This window comes from Festucalex cinctus, chromosome 8 (assembly GCF_051991245.1).
Source record: "Festucalex cinctus isolate MCC-2025b chromosome 8, RoL_Fcin_1.0, whole genome shotgun sequence".
Classification (NCBI taxonomy): domain Eukaryota; kingdom Metazoa; phylum Chordata; class Actinopteri; order Syngnathiformes; family Syngnathidae; genus Festucalex; species Festucalex cinctus.
Genome location: NC_135418.1, coordinates 7958306 through 7982285, shown reverse-complemented (window position 1 = coordinate 7982285; position 23980 = coordinate 7958306). Strand labels below are relative to the sequence as shown.

Sequence of the window (23980 nt, the reverse complement as noted above, 5' to 3'; positions counted from 1 at the left end):
CAGGTCTCTTCCCATGTGTGTTCTGATTCGGGGTGTTTTTTAAAGCGAATTTAGCACCGAGCAAACCAACTGGAGTCACCCCGCTCATTTTGGAACAACAGACGTAGGAAATGCGGTGCATTGACCTCATCACTGACCTGCGTAGCCTTCAATGTAACCATCCGCGGTTACGTTCAAAAGGCTCAAGCGCGGTCCAAAAAAATAGTCCGATTGATTTGCGTTCATACATGATTAATGCGACATTTTTCTGTGATTAATTAATCTATTAACGCTTAAGCCCTAATACATATATATATATATATATATATATATATACAGTGATACCTAAAAATTCGCGAGAATTTAGTCTCTGCTGACGAACTACTTTTCGGCGGACGAACCAAACCACGCGGTCGAACAGCACCACGGTGGCGGCCACGAGAAGCTGACGCACGCTCACGGCGTCCCAGTTCGTCACCCCCTTTCTTTTAGTGCGGACGCGGTTTGTGTTTGATAGACATTTTGAGTGTACTTTTGCTATTATGGGACCGAAAAAGACCCCACCACAGGCTAGTGTTAAGCCTAATGCTTACCAGCGAGGGACGGCGATTCGGCGGCGCGTTTGCATTGTAGTCAATGGAGTTCGCGCCACTAAAAAAAGCGAAAGTGCCATCACGTACCTCAAAAAAGGAGAAAATCGTGCCACGGCTGTTTAGTCCCAGGAAAGAGGTGAAAGTAGTTGGCGGTGCTCACTTTTTGTTGACTCGCTAAAGTGCTCCACTTACTTGTTCACCAAGGGACACGCCTCTTCCGCTCCGGTGAGCACGAAAGTGCGAATGAGCGACAACCGTTCCATAAACACTCTACGCGGTGAAACGCTCGCGAATGAAGTAAGTCTACCATTGCTACTATCCTTAAGAACTACCATCACAAAGTAAAATAAAACGACTTTATTATACAGTATAATTTATTTCTTTAATTACAATACAATAGCACATTTATTATACATAAAATAAGGTATATTTTTGTGTAGTTTTAAGGCTTATTTAGTAGAAAATTATGTTTTATAGGGACCTGGGAACGGATTATTCTCATTTCAATGGTTTCTTATGGGAAATAAATGTTCGGAAGAAGAACTTTTCGGCTTACACACACTCTCTGGGAACCAATTAAGTTCGTGAGCCGAGGTATCACTGTATATATATATATATATGATATTTGAGTTTTCTTAAGCTGTAAGCCATAATCAGCAATATTAAAATAATAAAAGGCTTGCAATATTTCAGTTGATTTGTAATGAATACAGAATGTATGATATTTTTGTTTGTTTAATTGCATTACAGAAAGTAAAGGACATTATCACAATATTCTAATTTTCTGAGGCCGTCCTGTATATATACGCAATACAACATGTTTTTTGCATACTATTCAGATAAACAGTTGTTTTTTTTAAATGAATTGTTAGTCACCACTAGATGCCGCTAGGGATCACTGAATGGCCCTTAAAGGCAGTCCTGCAGGTTTTGGCGGTTTCCCACTTTCAACACAGCTGATTCATATTTAAGCTCATCAGCAAGCTCTGCAGGAGCCTGATAATTATCCTGATCATTGAATCAGGTGCGTTGGAGTAGAGAAATCGCGAAAACATACAGGACTCTGGCCCTCGAGGACCGGATCTTGACACATGTGCTTTAAGGTATTGCACCCACACGCACACACACATCTTTATCTTGGCAGATAAATCCCAGGTAAAATACAATTTTAAAGCCCTGTACGCACTTGACAGTGACATATAAATTTACGCTGTCGAGGATGACAGCAGGTTTGATCGATCGAGCTACACTTTGTGTGTAATGTCAGCTGTGAGATTTTTGTGGGAGAGACTTGCGTGGGTTTAGAAGCCTCAGCCTGGTCTGTCTGCAGTTTGTGCCCTCCCTCTACCTCCATGGTGCAGTACACAATTCTGTTTGGAGCCAAAGACTTGAGACCCTGCACCTCCATGATGACCACCTGCAACACACAAAATCACAGTCCAGTTTAACACTATGCAAGAGGATATACGGGCCAAATTAAACGATTCAACGTACTTTGAACTTATATAGCAACAATTTTTGCATTTTCGTCTCCTGAAAGAGTTTTTTCCCCATAGAAACTGCACAGTTATGAGAGAAGACCAAATGGTTTGGTCATATAAATTAAATGGTATAAACATGTAACCAAAATGATCAGTCACAAAGGGCTTCACTAGTCCGCAGTTAACAAAGATTTGTAACATCCACTGTGCAATTTTGTGGACATTGCAGATACAAGTACCGGTATTATAAGTGTTGGCAATAAGACAACCTAACATTTGTATCACAGTTTCAAAAGTTTATATATGGGTTATTAAAAATGTGGTACCGTCGCACCAGCATCTACTGAAACTCAACAGAAGTACCCTCTCCCTCCCACAGCCCCTTGAATCAGTTGGTGCTGGTGTCTGTGGTTCTCACTTTGCTTTATCTATCCTTCCCTCCTTCCTCTCTTTAGTTTTTCCTCTGGTCACTTGAGATCTTAATTTATTAGAAGTATGAGGTTTCTGGGGTTGGCATAAGACTCCGGTTTTGTAACCACGCAGGAGGGGTCTTGTTGGTGCTGGACTTCACTTTGATGGATTGGATGTACTGGCTTCTATTGATCTCACTCTGCCTTATCGATCCTTCCCTCCTTCCTCTCTTTAGTTTTTCCTCTGGGCTCTTGAGATCTCGCTAAATTTGCTGGAATTTAGAGGCTTCCGGGGTTGGCGTAAGACTTTGATTTTGTAATCATGGGGAAGGCAGGAAGTGTTTGGTCGGTGCTGGATGTCACTTTGATTTACCTTTCTTTTCTCTTTATTTCTTTTTTTTTCTGACCTTTTCTCTGGTCTCCTGACCATTTAAATCTCACGACTGGGAAGATTCTGAAGTACCTGGTTAAGGCGAAGGGTAATGGGATATTTATAAGGTTTTAGGTGAATGAATGAGTATAAATTTATACGTATTTGCACGCACGCACACGCACGCACGCAAACGCACGCAAACGCACACACGCAAACGCACGCACGCACGCAAACGCACGCACGCAAACGCACGCAAACGCACGCACACATACACACAAAAAAGAAAAATAAAAAAAAAATTAAAAAAATAAAATAAAAAATAAAAAAAAATAAAAAAAGAGCAATGATGACAAGACGTTGAATCGGTAAGACTACCGAATGAACAATTCTGAGCTCTTCAAAAAAAAAAAAAAAAAAAAAAATGTGGTACCCATTAATCATTACATAAGCTACACAAATCTCAAGCGCACAAAGTATTTCAATTAACAGCTGGAAAACATGAGAGAACTGCAGTTTGTAATTATTAGTGTTGTTCCGATACTGTTTTTTTGCCTCCCGTTACCGATTCCGATACCCAGCTTTGCAATAACGGTCGATGCCGATACCATACTGATACCTAAGATTTTTTTTCTCAACATGAAAAAGCTGCCCTGCCATTGGTTTAGAGCATTCAAGGGCCAATAGGATATTTTAGATCAGCATGCAGTGAACATGTCACATATAAGTGAATGTTGTGCACCAGCAAGATACAAGATGCTGCAACCAAAATCCTATATTAGCGTTGGAATTAATGGTATCGGCATGTTACTTATTAGTAGTCACCGATATCGATACCACTGTTTTAGTGCAGTATCGGGGCCGATACCAGTATCGGTATCGGAAAAACCCTAGTAATTATCCCAGGGTTGGGAAATATTTTGTTAGAATCAGTCTATCTCTTTAGGAAAACAAATCACAGATTAAGTAGGATTTTTTTCCCAAGAAATCCAGAGGGCAGTAGATGTGAATTGCGAATATGTGAATATGTAAAAAAAAATAAAATAAAAAAAAGAAAAATCCTCCCACGTTCCAAAATAATGAAAGTTTGGTTAAACTGAGATTGTAAATTGGTGTGAAAAACACTATGAATGGATGTTTTGTCTAATGTGCCTCTAAAGCCAGCTGGGGTTAGTTCCAGTTACCCTCAACCCTGATGAGGTCAATGAGAAACTTCTTATCCATTAAGTACACACGCGCTACAAATTAGCATTAATTAAAAAATGATTGACATCATTATTAGAAATTTATAGATTGATTGGGGATGTCATCTCTCAAACCTTTTTTATTTTTATTTTATTTTATTTGTTTTTTTAATCTTACAACTTTAAACCAGCATTGGTTGAGATGCATCAAACAGACACCCATTTTGGGGAAATATGGGCGTGGCTTATACATGTGTTGGATTTGTAATGTTTGTGGTTTTGAAAAACATCGCGAGTGCCAACGCTGTCTGGTCCTGTGTTCCCATTCACCTGAATGAGAGATCTCCATTCAGAAATAGATTCGCGAGCCGGTCGTGAATCGCAATATTTCATCCATGATGGTCCCTATTAAATTGTAAATTTAGTGTTGGCGCAACTTGCCACTCGTGAAATGTTATCTCAGATCCGCACGTGATGCGAGAGTGCAAGCTTTGCTCGGACGGTTGAAATGTTGCCGCCCCTTTGCCACCGTGTGCCAGTTTTTTGTTTGTTTGTTTTTCCACTTTCTCCTCCTATTTCTTTCTCCCTGGCGGAAAGCCAAAGTGATACCAATTTGGTCCCGAAAAGAAAGTCCACCTTTGGCTTTTTGGTTTTGCGGAGACTCCGTTCGGACGTCAGATGGCAACACAACGAACCTGTTTAATTACATGTGGAGACAGCATCCGAAACTGGACGCCGACAGCCAAAACAAACGGAGACCGAGACCAGCCGCTAGCAGCTCCAAGCTAACACAATCCACGGTAACACAGTCATTTACCAAGGGCACTCCATATGAAAAAACAAGCAAGCAAGCGGAAAGAAGCGGTGGAAAGAAGTAACTGAGGCTGTTCATTACCATTTATGTTTACATTCACTGCACTATTTGATAAAAAAAATAAATAAATTCAATTACAACCTGCTCAGAAAGCTTAGTTGGCTTACGATGGCAGTTTATTTTTTTCTCTCTTTTAGGGTTTTATATAAATTTTAAATATTACAAAAATGTTCAGAAATGTGGAGATTAAGTCTAAAAATATGTTAAAAAAATCGTGATAAAATCGAGATTGTGATTTTATTTTTAAAGAATCGTGATATGAAATTTTTACCATCGTGCCCACCCCATGTTAAGGTTTTGAGGTTTTGTTCTTTTGAGGTTTTGTTTTGTTCTTCCCTGTCTGTCATTGACATGAATCAAATATGTAACATTAAGTAAAGTACTGTGTCAGTGTTTCGTTTGAACTGTATGAAAGTTAAGAATTGATCTGAGCAATGACAAGAACTGTAATTTCTAATCTGAATTATTTACCTTTATATATAACATATTTAGTGTTCTTGTGCTTGAAGGTTTTAGGATTAACTTTGAAATGATTAGTTTACATATGAATGCATTATTTACAAAAAAGAAAAATTCTCATTCGTTCAATGACCAACCTCCAAGGTAAATGACAGCACCACGTCTGATTTGGAAAGGGTATTCTCATCCTCCTGTCCCATGTCCATGATTGATGTGTTGTGACCTCGTTTCAGTTTCTGCAGCTTAAATTCTCCACCTTTGGACACGGGCATGCTCTCCAGGTTGGCCATCAGCAGGTTGACAGATGACCGCAGCTCTTCGATGAACATGGCCTCCATCTCCCTTGAGGCAAACCGAGGGAATCTTCCGCCGAGCTAAGAAAACAACTTGATTAGCTGTTAACAATAACCTAATTAGAGACAATTTATAATCAATCAACCAGCCCAACAAAGAAAGCAATGAATGCATTCACGTGTTTTTCTTGCTAACTGGGATGCCACTAGATGTCAGGCTCCATACCATACAATTAAGGTTTGTTGTTGTCCGTTCTATTCACGCGTCTTCAACCTTTCAACCTTTCAATGGCCCGAGACATATGCTAAAAATGGCATTTGACTCAGTTCAAATAAAATAAACAAAACAAAAATGTTTGGTATCGAAAAACAAGTGCCATTAAACGCTATTTTAGTTTACTAAAGCCAATGAAAAAACAAACTAAAATTCACAAAACAATATTGTAACCGAAATAAAATAAAAACAAAAATGGGAACAAAAATGCTTATGTTTACAAAACTAACTATAACTAACTATAATTATAGCAAAAATGTCCTTCGTTTTAGTCTTTGGTAATTAATTTCATGCATGAGCCTTGAGGGGATGATTTTAAATGTGATTTTTAGTAGATTTATTTTTATATAAACCGGAATAATGACGTTTAAAAGTATGTCACACAGAAGTGACGTCATCTAGCAGCAGCTAATAGAAAAGAACCTTCAGATGACTTTGCTGCCATGGTGTTTTTTAAATATTGCGCACAAGTAATACACATTAAAAGAAAAAAAGAAAAAACAACAACAACAACCTAATACTGAAACTAACAAACTAAACTAAAACTAAGCAGTTTTTAAAAGAACTAAACTAATAAAAACTAACAGAACCACCCTGAAAACTAATAAAAACTAACTCAAATGAAAAATTCAAAATCTATAATAACCCTACTGCCATATTACAAATAAATTGGTTTATATACTGTAGCATTTTTCTAAATATGCAAAAGCACAAATAAATTATTTGTACAATTTTTAGGACTAAACACAATTTCTCTTCATAACTTTATGTGGCCTTTGCGTCCTTCTGATTTTCTTTATGTGGCCCTCAAATGAAAAAGTTTGGACACCCCTGCACTATAATGAAGTACCTTTTACCAGAATGAAGTTCTAGTTTGAGTTAAGTTTTTAACACTGACAGAGTACTTGCAACACTACTCAGTGTTTACCAGTATAGATTTTAACAGTATACAGTGTACAAGTACCACGGTTTAAGTGTCAAAAAGGTAACACTTTGAAAAGTGTCAGATTTACACTCATTGGTATGGACACACGTAAACACTTTTCTAGTGTTAGATTTAACACTACTCAGTGTTAATCTAACACTAGCGATTTTGCAGTGTAGGAAGAAACGTGGGGTGCTGAAAAGGTTCCAGTACAAAATGAGAGCAAAACCCTGGCCAGGATCTGAATTTCCACCACTGCACAATTTGTCAGTAAGCATTGTGTAAATCACAATAGGATCTTGATCATGTCATATTACGCTATAGCAGTGGTGTCCAAACTACGGCCCGGGGACCACTTGTGGCCCGCCATCTATTTTTTAGCGGCCTTCAGCATATACAAAAAATTACTTTTGACACAGCCTGTTTTTCTAGATATGCAAAGAAACTATTTAAATCTAAAACAGAAATATTTCTTTTTGTAATTTCATTAATTAAGTCAGTGATTTCAGTTCCAGAAGCAAAACTGTTTTCCTCCGTGTTCCGCTGTCTGTGTCAAGGTCTAATTTGTGAACACATCACATCAATGATTAACTAAGATCCTCAAGTGATTTAAAATTCGTCATTTTATGACCAACTACTTTTAATTGGATTCTGAATGTGGAGATTGGAGAGATGGGGCGGATCTATTCTTGTGGAATACAGCGGTGTGGGCCACCCCAAAGAAAAATTCCAAACTGTCCTGTTTAAAAATAACTAGCTAAAATATAGAACATTATTAATCTACTTGTTAGTTTTAGCGTGTTTAATAAAGTCAGACAATTTCAAATTGGCCCTAGCATCCTTCGATTATACTGTATGTGGCCCTCAAAGGAAAAAGTTTGGACACACCTGCTCTATCGTAAGGAAACTCATTCCCTTAATTCCAGCGAACCTCTTTACTCAGTTCTTTGACTGCTGCTGGCACCCAGGTCTCACTACCACGCACTTTGGTAAAATTTGTAAAAGTACGTCAAATGAGTGTGGTGACTAAAAGTGGAGACGAGCTCACAATGGAGAGAATTTGGACATCCGTTTTCTGGTTTTGATAAATTATACTGACTGAAATCGTTCAGTTGGTGTCCCCAGTCCCAAAACCCTGAAACAACACAGCAGGATTTGCAGTTGCAACTAATCGACCGTCACAGTCATTAAGCCTTAAAGGAGACGTTCAACACTCAAACAGGATGAATGTAATGCTTCAGTAATAACAATTCTACATCATTCATCAACCATGATTAGGACATGTATTCTTATTTACTTACACGAGTGATCTGATCTGCCATTTGTAATCGTCCATCCAGCTCTCTTCTGATCTGGGCTGCCTGCTCGTCTGGGTTGTCCAGCTAGGGGGAAAAAAAGGCAAAAATGACACAATGGAATTTTCGAAACAAGCTCCCAAGAACTGTTTGTCATCCAATCGTAGGGCACTGAGAGACAAAACAACCATTCACACTCACCGTCACACCCATGGACAATTTAGAGCAGGGTAGGGAACTCTGGTCCCCGAGAGCCACTGTCCTGCCTGTTTTAGACGTTTCCCTCCTCCAACATGGGCTTCTACAGAGCTTGCTGATGAGCTGATCATTTGAGGCAGGTGTGGTGTTGGAGGAGGAAGACATCAAATACAGGGAGGACAACAGTTCTTGGGGTTCCCTACTACTGATTTAGTGTTCACTCAACATACCATGCATGTTTTTGGAATGCAAGAGGAAACTGGAGTGCCTTCAGAAAGCCTACACAGGTACAAACAGACCATGACAAATCCACACAGGAAACCCAGAGCCCAGATTTGAACCCACAACCTCAGAACTGTAAGGGGATGTGCTAAATATCCCTCCACTATGGCAGCATGCAGTTGTGATCAAAAGTTTACAAACACTTGTAAAGAACATAATGTCATGGCTAGTGAGTTACCTGACAACTGTTTTTTTTTTCTCTGATAGAGTTATTGGAACAGATACTCATTTGTCACAAAAAAAAAAAAAAAAAAATCCATAAAGTGGTTCTTTTATGATTTCCTGCTGGGTCAAAAATATCCATACAGCAACATAAATTAGCAATTTTTTATGACTTGTTAATAAATGTGGCATTACTTATTACTACAGCAAAAAAAAAAAATCCATGAGAAAAACTATTCATCCCTGAACACCATACAGTTCTTGTAGACCTTATTATGATTATTGTTATTGTTACCATATAGACAGTATTGATAAGCTTAGGATCTTAAATCAATAACAGCAATATCATGCTACTCCTCTCTACAAGAGAACTGTCAAAAGACAGCTTCAGGATACAACACACTTCATCATGTAGTTTACTGCCACTTAGGATGCCCCAATCAACGCAGAAAAGGGTAGAGTAAAATAACTTGGTTATAATAATAGTAAGAATAACTTGGTTAAACAGACATTGTTGCGGTGGACCGCTGCCAGTTTCTGCTGTTTAATGTGTTTTACACTTATAGACACGTGTGTGTATATGGGCACACTATTCTCTCACTACTGTACTGTACTGTATCACTTAATGGCACAGATTTACTTGTCTAAATAATAACTGGGCTGCAACATTGCTAATTCACATTAACAAGCACTATCTTAGCTGTCCACATGAATAGTTACTAACACACGAGAAAGTTATACAACACACCAAACATGAGCTCATTATTCAAAGTATGATGCATGTAACGAAATTACATCACTGAACATGAATTGCAGCCGACTACGGCCGTAGATGTTACATATTAGTGGCATCCATTGAGAGCATAATGTCCCAACTCACAGCAGACATGACGTGAAAAAGAGAGAAAAAACGAGCAAATAAGCACACTATACTTTAGTGCACTTCTCTACTAATGCCTAACATACGGAAGAGAACACGTTCGTGTAGTTAAACGGTGTTTGAGACACTTAATTTGTTACGGAGCGGACTTTAACGAGGTGCACAACGAGCTGTCAATCAAATCGACGTCGAAGCTTAAGGCACACAATGGCAAACCAGTGCGACAAATAAACACAATATAAAGTAACTAAACGCTATTTAGTGTCACTGTGGCATCTAACTGCATAATAACCGCTATGCAACAAGTAGTGGACGTGACCCAGAATGCAATGTGTGCGTCACGAGAGGTAAATATAATGACATTATTCTACTCTTAACATGGAACTAGACAATATAATAATGACAACTGTTAATATTTGGAACCTTTCTAACAAACATTGTTTACTTAATTAAGTGAAAATGTGTGTGATTCCCTCCCCGAGTAGTTCAAGTAGTAGTAGTCGGTGTTAGCCTACATGCTAAGCTGAACACACCACTGTTAGCTAGCGGGGATTCAATGCAAGGCAATGCAGCTCCATTCATATAGTGCATTTAATACACAACATAATTCAATGTGTTTAGCTTATCATGGTGAAAAGTTCGGCGGAGTCTCTTCTCTTTTAACTTACCTTCGAAGCATGTGTCTCGCGTTGTGTCCGTGGGTGGGTGCGTGTGTGACCGGCGTGGGTGTGTGTGTGTGTGACCGGCTACTGTGATACACGGCATACACTACTGATTGGTTCTGGCTCTTGCACGGCTAATCAATCAAATGCTGCTATGGGCATTAGGTTGCTGGAGTTGGACTTCATAACAGACAGAGACGCTCTGGGCTACATTCGAAGCGAAAAGACGGAGTTTTAAATGGATCGCTTATATCGGCCGTCAGATTAATAAAACAGGCCGATACCGATATGTACCAATATGTCAAATATCGGTCCATCTCTCGTCAAAACTGATCTGAAAACGCAAATCATTGACTTGAACAAGTGAGGGAAGTTGTTTGGAGCCGTTTCAAAGCATCTGCAGGTCCCAAGACCGACAGTGTAAGCAATTGTTTGCAAGTATAAAGTGTGTGGCACTGTTTATCACTGCCATAATCAGGAAGAAAATGCAAGCTATCACCTGCTACTGAGAGAAAATTGATCAGGAGGGTGAAGAATTGACCGCGAATCACCAAAAAGCACATCTGCTAAGAATTAGAAGCTGATGGAATGCAGCTGTGAGTGTCCACAGTCAAGTGTGTTTTTGCATCGCCATGGACTGAGAGGCCGCCGTGCAAGATGGAAGCTCTTGTTCCGAAAGTGGCACCATTAGGCTTGACTGAAGTGTGCTGCTGATCGTATGGACAAAAATAAGCCCTACTGGAGGAAAGTTATGTTTTTAGTCGAAACAAACATTGACTACAATGTCCAGCAATAATTTAGGAGAAGAAAAGATGAGGCCGCCAAGCACGGCGGTGGTACTATTATGCTGTGGGGCTGTTTTGCTGCCAATAAAAGTGGTGCTTTACACAGAGTAAATGGGTTAATGGAGAAGGAGGATTAACTTCCATTTTTGTCCCCAAATCATCAGATCAAAGGTTGGACCTTGGGCACAGTTGGGTGTTTCAACAACACAATGACCCAACCACACATCAAAAGTGATAATGGAATGGCAAAATGGGGCTAATATTAAGGTTTTAGAATTGCCTTCCCAGTCGTGGCTTAATCCCCGTTGAGAACATGCGAACAATACTAAAGTAAAAGTCCATGTAAGCAAGCCAACAAATGTAACTGAACTGCACCAATTCTGTCAAGACGAGTGGTCAAAGATTCAACCAGAATCTTACCAGAAGCTTGTGAATGCCTACCAAAAGTGCCTAATTGAAGTGAAAATAGTCAAGAGACATGCAACCAAATATTAGCAATGCTGCATGTATATTTTTGACCCAGCAAATTTGCTCACTTTTTCTGTTCACCCCTATTAAAGTCATAAAAGAACTAAATTTCATGAATGTTTTTCTTTCTTGTGACAATAAGGTATCCATTCGAATTATGCTAGAGGAAAATCAGTTTTAGAAAGAAAGAAAGAGAGAAAGAAAGAAAGAAACAAACAAACAAACAAACAAACAAACAAACAAAGAAGCTTTATACCCATAAAATGCAGAATACTGTGACAATTGTTTTTCAGAGGTTGAAGTGGACATGAGCACTAAAAGTAGAGATGAGCATATGAATTTTGATGACGATTGACAGCTTGATGATGCTTTTGTACATGTAAAGTTGTGCTCATAAGCAAAACGGAACTGTTAGGATGCTACGAACACTAAGCTTGGAGGAGAAATGTCTCTGTGTCACATCAGCCTAAAAAACACAAAGTCGCGTTCGGTGGTGGGAACATGATGGCATTGAACTGATTTTCAGAAAATGGCACTGGTAAACTGCACATTATTAAAAGAAGGATCCGAGACATTCTTGGCAAAAATCTGCAGCCATCTATGATGATGATGAAAATGAAATGAATGGACATTTCAGCAGGATCCATACATACATCCATTTACTGAACCGCTTGCTCCTCATTAGGGTCGTGGGGGTGCTGGAGCCTATCCCAGCTGGCTATGGGCAGTAGGCGGGGGACACCCTGGACTGGTCGCCAGCCAATCGCAGGGCAATTTCAGCAGGATGATGATTCAAAACATACTGCCAACAAAACTCTCAAGTGGTTTAAAGGGGAAAAAATATAGCTGCTAGAATGGCCCAGCCAACCACCAAATTGTATCCAATCAAAAGATCTATGGAAAGAACTAAAATTCCAAAAAAAGAAGCCCATGGAACTTTCAGGATTCGAAGACTGCTTGTATGAAGGAATGGGCCAAAAATGACAACAGTGACTAATTTCTCCATGCAGGAGGCTTCTTGTAGCTGTTATTACAAACAAAGGCTTGTGTACAATGTATTAAATAAAATACCGTTGTGTGTTCAATACTTTTTCTCCGTCTCATCTAACATTATTACGTACATATAACTTCCTTTATCAGTTTATTTGTTTTAGTTTCTTTGTGTGGATTACCCGGTAGGGATGTAACGATATCCAAACATCACGATACGATAGTATCACAATATGAAGGTCACGATACGATAATTATGACGATATTGTGGGGGCGTTGGTGATATTTAAAAAAGATCACAATATTGTAAAAAAAAAGAGAGCTCATACTAAAAAAAAAAAAAAAAAAAAAAAGCACAATATTGTGCTTTTGTACAAACCAGCAATGCATATAAACCACCTACAATCTCCAATAACAATATTGAGGCACTTAATTGGTAATGCAAGCACACATTAATCGCTTCACAAGCAAATTAGGTTTACCTTCATCTGACAATTAGCGTAATTTCAAACATAGAAGTCCAAAACATCACTAATGAAAATTAAATTGCACTAATAAACTAGCCACTAGAGGGTGCTAGAACTGCACAAATGGAAATGTGTTCCTTTTAAATATTGTGAACACGACGACGACGATATTGTGGCAGTTTTAATATCACAATATCACGATATTGCCCTTATCGTGACATCCCTATTAACCAGGTTATTTCCCACATCTGGTGAACATTCACATCAATAGCATCTTTGGAAATATATTTAGTGAGAAAAATTGTGACGTGCTTTATACTCATTTCAGCCGCTGCACTACACGTTTTCACGTGTCCCTCAGACACAAAACACCCATTATCATTAGTCATTAGTAGCATCCATTAAGTCTTAAAGCTGCTACAGTACCACACCTGCCACTGTACACGTTGCTTCTCATGTGTTTAAGCTAACGTCTCAATGTGTTGATCTATAGCCAAAAATTGACTGATTGAAAGACAATCATGTCGTCTTTATTCAGATTTGTTGTGTTAGGATGGCGAAGGAAGGAGTGGTTGCCTCTGTGTACAGTATCCATAGTAACCTCAGATAAAAGCCACCGGGAGTGTCTGTGTATGTGAGTGTGTGTTTGGATCTGTGGAATTATTATGATAAAGCTACACAGTCTCAGCATCATTAGCTTCGCCACAGCAAAATAAACATCTTCCTTCACAATTTGCTACGCACAAAACAATGCTTAAAGAGACACTCAGGATTTAGCCAGACTAGTATTTGGTACCCACAGTCATCGACAATTAAAAAAAAAAAAAAAATGGTGTTTCAGCACTGTCATCATTATGTTCATAATCAATAACATCCTGACCATTTAAAAAATTAAAACAAATGTCTTCCGCCACAGTTTACACGGAAAACACACAGACAGAGTGTGACTTGCCCAGCACTGTTTCCTACAGGGATTTTCAAATGTGTTGCTGTGTGCCTCATTTTCACTGTGTCTGTAAATTTGTATCTAATGGGGCAACACTTTTCTGCTCACCAAATCAGAAGCATCACACTCTGGGATTGTTGGTTTGTTTTTGGTGTGAGAGTTTTCCTCTTCTCAAACGATAAGTGAAGGGGCTGGAAGCAGGTTCTAAATGACCGGCTGCAGTGTGTCACATGTGACTCAAAGAACCTAGCGTGGTGGTTTGCCCCAGCTGGGGCATTGGGGATATTTAGTGCACATAATGTAATGAGATGTCTTTAAACAAATGTTGCATTACATAGTTGCTGATAAATGTAATGTTTGTATAAATCGATAGTTTTGTAATGCGTTAGTCCAAAACACTGCCAAGAAAACAAAAATTGCATTGTTCTGGCCACATAACACTCAGTGAATCGATCACCAATGTAACATGCGGCAATAATACAGGGTCTTCCAAAAGTCTTGGGCACATTTTGACATTGAATATCTCGGAAACTATTAAGAATATAAAAACGCATCTGGTAAATTCAGAAAGCTTGTAATTTCAATTTTTACATGTAATGTTCAAAAGTTGTTCAAAAAAAATAATTTCTTTGCCATTTACGTGGAAAGTCGCCTCATCGCTAAAAATAAGCCGGTCGTCAAATTCATCATCTTCAATTCTTCTGTTGCATTGCAATGCAAAAGTTACGACGAGCTGGTTTGTCAGTGTCCTTCAACTGTTTGACTAACTGTAGCTTGTAAGGCGTCATGTGCAGTCGTCTTATTAAGACACGCCAAACAGTTGTTGTAGGACACTGAAGTTCCCGACTGACTCTTCTGATCGATTTACGGGGGCTCCGCTGAAAAGCAGTTCGAACTTGTTCAATCACATCTTCTGAAGTTAAAGGGCGTCCCGTTCTTTTAGCTGGGCATAAGCACCCATCCGTTATGAATTTACCATGCCATCTCACTATGGACTTCCTCTCTGGTGTCTCCTTTCTGAATTTTCTGTGAAATGCACGTTGAACAACAGTCCATGATTCAGTTTTTGCAAATTCAAGCACACAAAACGCCTTTTCTAGTTGAGTGAACACCATAATGGGTCTGAAAAGAAATAAAAAAAAATCAATAGCATTACAAAAAAATTAATTAGCTTTACAATGGCACAACTTTTATCTTACTACCATTCATAGTTAAGGAGATATGGGGACTTCAAATGTGCCCAAGACTTTTGGAACACCCTGTATATAAAGTTAACACAATGTGGAAAAGCTTCTCTCTTTAAGAAGTACAGTGACTGTAAAACGATTTAAGTCTGGTTGATCTTATATACTGTCCCTTTGTTAGTTTGGCCACCGCGACCCATGTCCTCTAGCAAGCTTCGTGACGCGTCCTTCTGTTCCCTCGGTTTCAGGAGAGTGACAAAATAAATGAAATGTTTAATATTTTTGCCTCTTTGACATCTGTCTGTATCGTTCTTCTCTGTCTGGAAATTGGGAAGAATGAACGGAGGTTGACAAGTGTACACTTCTCTCTTGTTGTAGATTTACAATTGTTTTGTTTTTGTTTTTTTGCCTACAAACTCCATCAGGACAGTTAAAAATGGCACCTGTCGTTTGTCACTTAAGGCTTAAAGTCGTTTAAATAATGCTTGCAAGCTTTAAGGTGTACAGTTACGCATACATTTCAGCACTCTAATCTCCACCATTCAAATTACGGCTACTGTGGTAGCCACACTTTTTTTAAAACTTGATTTTCATGCGTGTATGAACGTAATGCACACTTTGCTTATTGTTCATAAGACAACTAATTGTTACTACTTTTATTTTTACAGTCAAGTTAAGTGTCTCGGTGGCTACTTCGAGACCTGAGGGAGCAGCAGAACCTATTTCATGTTACATATGTTCATGACTCCCCTAGGTGGGGCAAAATATGTCTCTTACCCCTGTTTTGGTGACACACTGCTCCAGCTTTCCCAGTACAATGCAGAGGCTTTCAATGGCTGCTGACCCTCATAACCCTAATGACTAAAGTGCATCGACGCGAAAGGAAACGTACACCCACTTTGCTCTACCATCATAACACATCCGCTGTATTGGCCTTCAATTTAATTTGTCTGCTGGTATCACTCATCATGACTGCTGAAGACACATTCATAACAAGAAATCCCTCCCTTTGTACTGCCCAAGCTCTCTATGCATTGAACTTGTTGAAAGAGCAATCATGTCTTTTGAGTAATTTATTTTATCTACATGGATTTCTGCAAAATCACTCAGTTCTACTTCCTTAATTGAACAATGGAGTAGAACATTTTCTAGGCACTCATCCTATTTACTGATACAAATCCATGTATCGTTTATAATTTACGTATTTGTGGTTAATAATAAAAAAAAAAAAAAGCAACTTTAGTTGTAATTGAATGTCCTGTTTTGTTTTCATGTTTCAATATTTGGCTCAGATCACTATTATGCAGTTCAAAGATAGCCACAGTCCTGAATTTCATTTTAAGATTAAATCGATTGGGTTTACATGATTCAAAAGTTAGGCCACAAGCATCAGTAAAGATTCTACACTGTACATTAGCTTTTTAGCCGCCACAATCAGTCAGGACTAGGGTTGTCACGAGAACTGATACTTCGGTACCAAGTCGATGCCAAGATTCTGAAAATGTGACGGTACTGCCTTTTCTACAATACCCGAAGTATCGCTGGTACCGAGGCGGCCGATCTGGCTGCGTCTTTTGTGTTGTTTCGGGGGTGTAAATGAGCGCTTATCTGGTAACGTCTAATGATGTCATGTGACTACCCTTCCACTAACAACAGTCAATGCATGCAACATGGCAGTAGCCCGCACAACTGCGTCATCTTCAACTGCAGCGGCAGCTGCCCTTTAATTAGTTGAGGAGAAAAACGCCTAAAGTCGTATATGGAAGCACTTTGGATTTAAGGTTGATGAGCAGGGATTAATAATCGATCCTCAAATACCTGGTTGAAGCTGGTTGAGCTGGTTGAAGTGGCTGGGGAGAGGGAGGTCTGGGGGTCCCTCCTAAAGCTGCTGCCCCCGCGACCCGACCTCGGATAAGCGGTAGTAAATGGATGGATGGATGAATAAAAAACATTTAACACAATAAATAATTATTATATCCACTAATTTGGGTGCTGCTATTCGTTATTAGGGTCGCTTAGGCGAGCTGGTGTTACGCTCTGGAGTTGGATCCCAAAGACGCAGACACAAATAAGATTTTAACTCTTTATTCGCATAACATTAAGACACTAAGCTAACTTGAGCTGTGGAGGTGCACGGGGAGCTAGAGGAATAATCCGACTAAAGACACACTTCTCAGTCAGGCTTATATTGACAGTGAATCGATAAGATTGGCTGTGGCTAGACATGTGGGTAGCAGGACTGACATGGAATTATCTGATGGGCCGTTGACCAGATAAAGAGATTAAAGACTCCTGACATCACATAGCTTCTGACATCACATAGCGTTTTACCAGTTGAAACCAGATGCTGATTACATCAGTTCAAAACAGACTATAAGATCATGACCCAAACATAACCCTGGCCCCAAATAACACACAGACAAAACACGGTCATGACAGCTGGAGCCTGTGACTCACTTTTGGTTAGAGACAGGGGCCACACTGATCTGGTTGGAAGCTAATCCCAGAAATGAACCATGAGATGAGGATAAATCTTCGTAATTTTTTTCAAAGAGCAGGATAAGATAAATTTAGACTGTCACCAGTACACCACAGTGACAGACTATGAGTCTAATACTCGTTAACACAATTGGTTGCTACATCACAAATGCAAAAACAGAGTACAATGATTAGTATACCATTCTCGATCTATATTCAATTGAATATACTCCAAAGACAAGATATTTAATGTTCAAACTAATGAACCTTATGTTCATAAAATTGCATATTATTTGTATTATTTTTTTTACAAATATTCTCACATTTTGAAATTGATGCCTGCAACACATTCAAAAAGCTCTGACAGGAACAACAAAAGACTGAGAAAGAGGAATGTTCAAAAAACACCGCTTGAAACACCATTGGATATAAAAGGAGCCTCCGTGAAAGGCTCAGTTGATCATAAACAAGAAAGGGGTGATGTTCACCACCGTGTGAATTATATGAGTGAATAGTCTCACAGTTTAAGGATTTTTTTTAACACACAATTAGAAGTAATTTGAGGATTTCATTATGTGTGGTCAATAATATCATCAAAAGATTCAGATAATCTGGAGAACGCTTTATACATAGGCCGCAAGGCCAAAAAAAACAACGCTAAATTCCCATGACATTCGATCCCTCAGGTGCACATGCATTAAAAACCAGCATCATTGTGTAAAGAATATTACCACATGGGCTCATGGCTGACATCAGCTTGTCAATCATCGACATTGTCTGCCTGAACACCGGTGCTAGGCCAACTCTCCGGACTCCCAACTACGGAGTTTCGTGGGCAAGTCGCTCAAGTGTTGTGTCGGTCACAACAGATTTGTTCTTTAGAACGAATCTTTTCAGTGAACGTGAGTTAACGGGTCACTTCTTGAAGTGATTCGTTCTCTTCTCAGTTCATTTGAGAGCAGCCATGCTCATGCCGTCAGTCTTCGCGAACCATCAGACGTTGGCGGCATTTTACTACACATGCAGCCTCGCTATTGGTGTTCAGGAACGAGTCACTGGGGAAGCTTCCCGTTCGCGAAGACGTGAACGGATCAGTGTGTGAACAAGTTGCCATTTCCGGTTCAGGAATGAATCAGTGAATGAGTGTGTTTTCATTTCCGGTTCACGAACGGATCAGTAAGTGAACCAGTCAGTAGGTGAACGTGTTGCTATTTCCGGTTCAGGAACGAACAATTCAGTGAATGAATGTTGCGTCTGTTGCCATTACCGGTTCGCGAACGAGTCAGTCAGTGAACGTGCTACCTTAATTTCCCGTTCGAGTACGATTCATTGAGTGAACGTAGTGCCATACCGGTTCAGTGAGTGAGTGAGTGATTGTAGTCTTGCCACGAGTGATTCACGATTCGGGAGGGTGTCGAACAATTCGTTGAACGAATTTTTGAACGGTTCTTTTAAATGAACTGATTCTAGTGATTCAGTTCACCTAAAAGAACTGTAATGCCCATCACTAGGTCGCGCAGAAGCTGACGTCATGAACGGAGTAGCCTCGCAGGGATGGCACATGGCGGGGTTTTAGTGAGCATGGTGTCTTACTTCCGGGTTGGAAAAATAGCCACCAAAACAACTCATACTTCATATGATATTATAACGCCATTTGTACAAAAGCCATTTGGAAGGTTGAGCAGAAATGTTGGTTCTTTCATGCATTGTTAAGCGCAAATACCAGTTCTCTTATGGAAAATCTAACTCGAGTTTTTGTACCATTCCCTTCAGGTGGATAGCACTAATATTAAACAGTACCACTACCAGCGTGTCATGTGATCAGCTGCTAAACAGTGTGGGTAGTTCGATCTTACACAGGATACACGTTTGAAAATAGATCAGCTGATTGATATAATTGCTAAGACAGCTAAGTGTTTGCTGTGTTTAATGAACTGGGAATGTCGACTTACCTGGCAGGCATTGTATAGAAGCTGGTGCTCAAATTTCTTGACACCTAAAATCTGTTGAAACATCTCATATAGCTGGTCTTTGCTGAGGATCAGTTCAGAGGCAGCGCTGGCAGTCATTCTCTGTTGGTGTTTCCTTGGGTCCTCCTCACCACGGTAAATGGTGTCGAACTTTGCTATCCATGAGCTGAGAACAGTCTCTTTACTCAAGCCATCAATTTCAGGCAAGCTGCGCACACGCTTCTCAATGTGCTTTTTAAAAACTTCGCGAGAGTCACTGGCCGAACACCCACCACTCTGTACCATTCGAGACACTCTGTCACTCTTTAGGAACACCTGGAGTAACACAAAGAAGGGAGAGTGGTGTTGGTTATAAATTCAAAATCAATAATTACATATAAACATATATATATATATATATATATATATATATATATATATATATATATATATATATATATATGCACACCTAGGGACAATTCAGATCGCCCAATTAACCTGTCATGCATGTCTTTGGAATGTGGGAGGAGACCAGAGTACCCGGAGAAGACCCACGCAGGCACGGGGAGAACATGCAAATTCCACCCAGGAAGGCCAGAGCCAAGACTCGATCTTGCATTCTCAGCACTGGGAGGCGGACGTGCTAACCAGTCAGTCACTGTGCCACCTATTTTATACAATAATATTTTTCAAATTCATTAGATGTTGGTATACATTAGACTGGTCTGCCTTTCACAGGGCACATATAGAGTCCATACAAACAATAATTCAGACTCATGTTGACAAATATGGGCAATTTAGCTTCTTTATAACCCGAAATTGGGTCAACATTGGGTAATAAAGAGGCTAAATTGCCCATAGTTGTCAACGTGAGTCTGAATTGTTTAGAGATAGACCGATAATCGGCCAGACCGATAATCTGGGCCGATATTTAAACATATTGCTACATATCGGCATCGGCCTTTTTTATTAATCCGACGGCCGATATAAGCGATCCATTTAAAACTCCGTCTTTTTGCCTCAAATGCAGCCCAGAGCGTCTCTGTCTGTTATGGAGTCCAACTCCAGCAACGTAACGCCCATAGCAGCATCTGATTGGTTAGCTGTGCAAGAGCCAGAACCAATCAGCAGTATGCCATGTATCACAATTATTTTTTTTGCTGTAGTAATAAGTAATGCCTAGATGATGCACATTTTGAATGACAGGGTTCCTTCTATTACTTTAAAATATAAAAATATAACATTTATATCATAAAACTACTCGTATCCCAAATGCTATAAAAGGTAATGTCATGTGGCCCCCACATTTAACTCCCCCCGCCACCGTCTTATTACAGATGGAAGGATGTAAAATGAAAAGTGCAGTGTGAGAATCCATTGTAAAGAACGGTTAGGGTTTGCATTATTCAAAAATTTGATGCCAACATTTGAACTTTTACCGCAAATGAATATCGGCTTCAAATATCAGTTATCAGCCTCCTTGACTACCGATAATCGGAATTGGTATCGGCCCTGAAAAAAGCATATCGGTCTATCTCTAGAATTGTTGTTCGCCTGAACTCTCTATGTGCCGAGCGATAGGCTATTGACCAGTTTAACATATAGCGAAATCTAATAAATTTTAAAAATATGATTGTATAAAGTATTTTATTTGATGCCTTTAGGCGGCAGACGAAATGCCCAGAAAAGTCCCAAGCACTGGTAGTAAATAAAAACGCTACCCAAAACCTCAGAATTGAGGCAGCAGTGCCTCATCCACTGTGCCCTGCATTGAGATTCAAGATGTTTATTTCAAATAAATTATTTGTCATATACACACTAAAAACACAACAGTATCACTGAATAATGAAATTCAAAGATAAATCTCCCATTTTCTGCAGGAATGAGTAGGAATAGACTCCGGTTGTGCAAAAAGTTGCAGAATTGCTCGATAACCAACATCATCAAGTGAATTCTGACTCTGTCACTGTCGCTGTCTGTAGCTTATGCATCTCTGTTTCTATCTTCACCGGTATCTGGCATGTCCCACTTTCTAGCCCCTCTTCAGATTTGCATGTCTCATTTGTAGCCTCGGTATCACAATGATATTACATTTGTGTTTAAAATTGTAATCAATAATGACTTCAAGAGAATAAATACTAAAATAAGCCCAGTGAAGTTCACAAAAGCCTGACAACAAAAAGAAAATGACCTACATTGGTGTTGGCATCACTTTTCTTTCTGTACTCACCTCATAGTAGCTCTGCACGGCATTGATGAAGGCCTCATCGGCTACAATCTGTGTTTCTCCATTGAGGAATGCCTGAAAACGCTCTTTGACTGTCTGCAGCTGCTGCTTACTGATCTAACAAACATAAAAACAAAAATGAGAAAAACTATTATAGCAAATCAGAATCAAAACCCAGACTCCACCGGTATGTATACTGATTTGAACATAACAACCAATTCAAGGTCATTTATAGGATTTGATTAAATATGAATGCATGTTATGATGTATGTTTTACTGAATTATGAGCTGTAATCTGAAATAATATTGTTCTACTGAAAAATGACCAATAAGACTCCCCTGCTAACTCAGAGACTCAACGCGCTGGCCAGTTGCCGGCCAGAGCCCTGGTAACTGTTGCCATGGCCACCACGACAGAAGAGCTACTATGTGATTATGGCGTCCTTATTGGGGGTCAAAGTTCACAGCTACAGAGGAACCATCTGTCTTCTCCTCTTAATCCATATAAATATTGTTAGTGACGTTCAGATGGAAATCGGTACAGTGGTGACGATTCACTGATATGATTTACTTGCACTTGCCTTGACGAATGTGCACTGGAAACACATGCATGCTGGTATTTCAACTTTATTATGCTATTAGCATAAGCTTCAAGACTAGCTAGCACAAATACACCCACAAACTTCTTAGTTGCACACAACTGCTTGTGGGAGATCATGGAGAATTCCAAAAGATTTCATTTTCCACTATCACCGTGTTAAAAAAATAAAAAATAAACAAGAGCCCCCTTTCCACTGGACCGGTTCTACACCAAAACAGGCTGGTTTTGCCCTGTGTGGTTGCTTTTCAATTACACTTTGGAGCCTTTCCTCAGAATCCCTTCCAACCCGGTTCTAGAATGCAGGCCGAGGAAGGTCACGAGGTCACTATCAGATGCACAACTGTACAACTCAATTGGAAAAAAACAAAAAAAACAGTATTTTAATTCATTCTTGAATCAATGGACCTGGCAACATCACATTTTTTTTTTCTATCTTCCATTCAGTGTGGAGTGTTCTGGGCAAACTTGTTAACTCTTTTACCGGCAAAAACGTTTAATAACGATTACTAAAATCACGATGTGTTCCGCTTGGGGGTGTATATATTTGGGATGTAATGATATTCAAACATCACAATACGATATCACGATATGAAGGTCACGATCCGATAATTATCACGATATTGTATTGGTGATATTAAAAAAAGATCACAATATTGTAAAAAAAGAGAGCTCATACTAAAAAAAAAGCACAATTGTGCTTTTGTACATAACAGCAATGCATATAAACCACCTACAATCTCTAAGAACAATATTGAGGCACTTACTTGCTAATGCAAACACATATTGATCGCTTCACAAGCAAATTAGGTTCCACTTTATCTGACAATTAGCATAGATTTTAAACAGAAGGCCAAAACATCCCCAATGAAAATAAAATTGCACTAATAAACTAGCCACTAGAGGGTGCTAGAACTGCACAAATGGAAATCAACCTGACTTTTTGAACAAATGTGTTCCTTTTAAATATTGTGAACATAACGACGACGATATTGTGGCAGTTTTAATATCGCAATATCACAATATTGCCATTATCGTGACATCCCTAGTATATATGGGGTTGTGAAATCAAAAACACCCACTAATTATGGCCAGCAGATGGCAGCATTGTATCTCTATTCAATGGGCTGCCGGTGTATGAAATTACAATAAAACATGACGTATCTGATGAAATTTCAAGAATGACGTGAATGATCAAAACCTTTGCCACATTAAATCTAATTCACAGAGCGTCACTAAACAAAAAATATTAGTGTCATAGTCACTGTTGTGAAGAAAATGTATCTATTCACAAAAAGCTTGTTTTCTCCTTATTTTTCTATTTTCGCTTGATTGTCACTCAAATTACCGATTTTCAAATGGGGATTACTAAAGAACGGAAAACGGTAGAAACATACTTTTTTTTTCTAATGAAAGAATGGAACGTGATCTTTCATGTGGTAGCCACCATGTTTATGTATTAATAGCGCACAGTATTGTGTTTTACTTGAAAGCTGAGTTAAAATGAACAAAATCGTCTGGCACTGTCGGGGTTGTTTGGATAACGTATGGCAGTAAAAGAGTTAAC

At 39.2% G+C, this 23980-nt stretch overlaps 1 protein-coding gene across 8 annotated transcripts in view; it reads right to left on the bottom strand.

The window, feature by feature from the left end:
- cadpsa (Ca2+-dependent activator protein for secretion a) overlaps positions 1–23980 on the bottom strand; it is a 327287-nt gene that overhangs the window by 284013 nt on the left and 19294 nt on the right. For all 8 annotated transcript variants that reach the window (XM_077529642.1, XM_077529640.1, XM_077529641.1 and 5 more), the window contains exons 2-6: positions 21819–21932; positions 19592–19924; positions 8144–8224; positions 5488–5724; positions 1868–1989 (exon numbers count right to left, since the gene is read on the bottom strand). In XM_077529642.1, coding sequence (XP_077385768.1) covers positions 1868–1989; positions 5488–5724; positions 8144–8224; positions 19592–19924; positions 21819–21932 — 887 coding nt within the window. The remainder of the gene's footprint in view (positions 1–1867; positions 1990–5487; positions 5725–8143; positions 8225–19591; positions 19925–21818; positions 21933–23980) is intronic.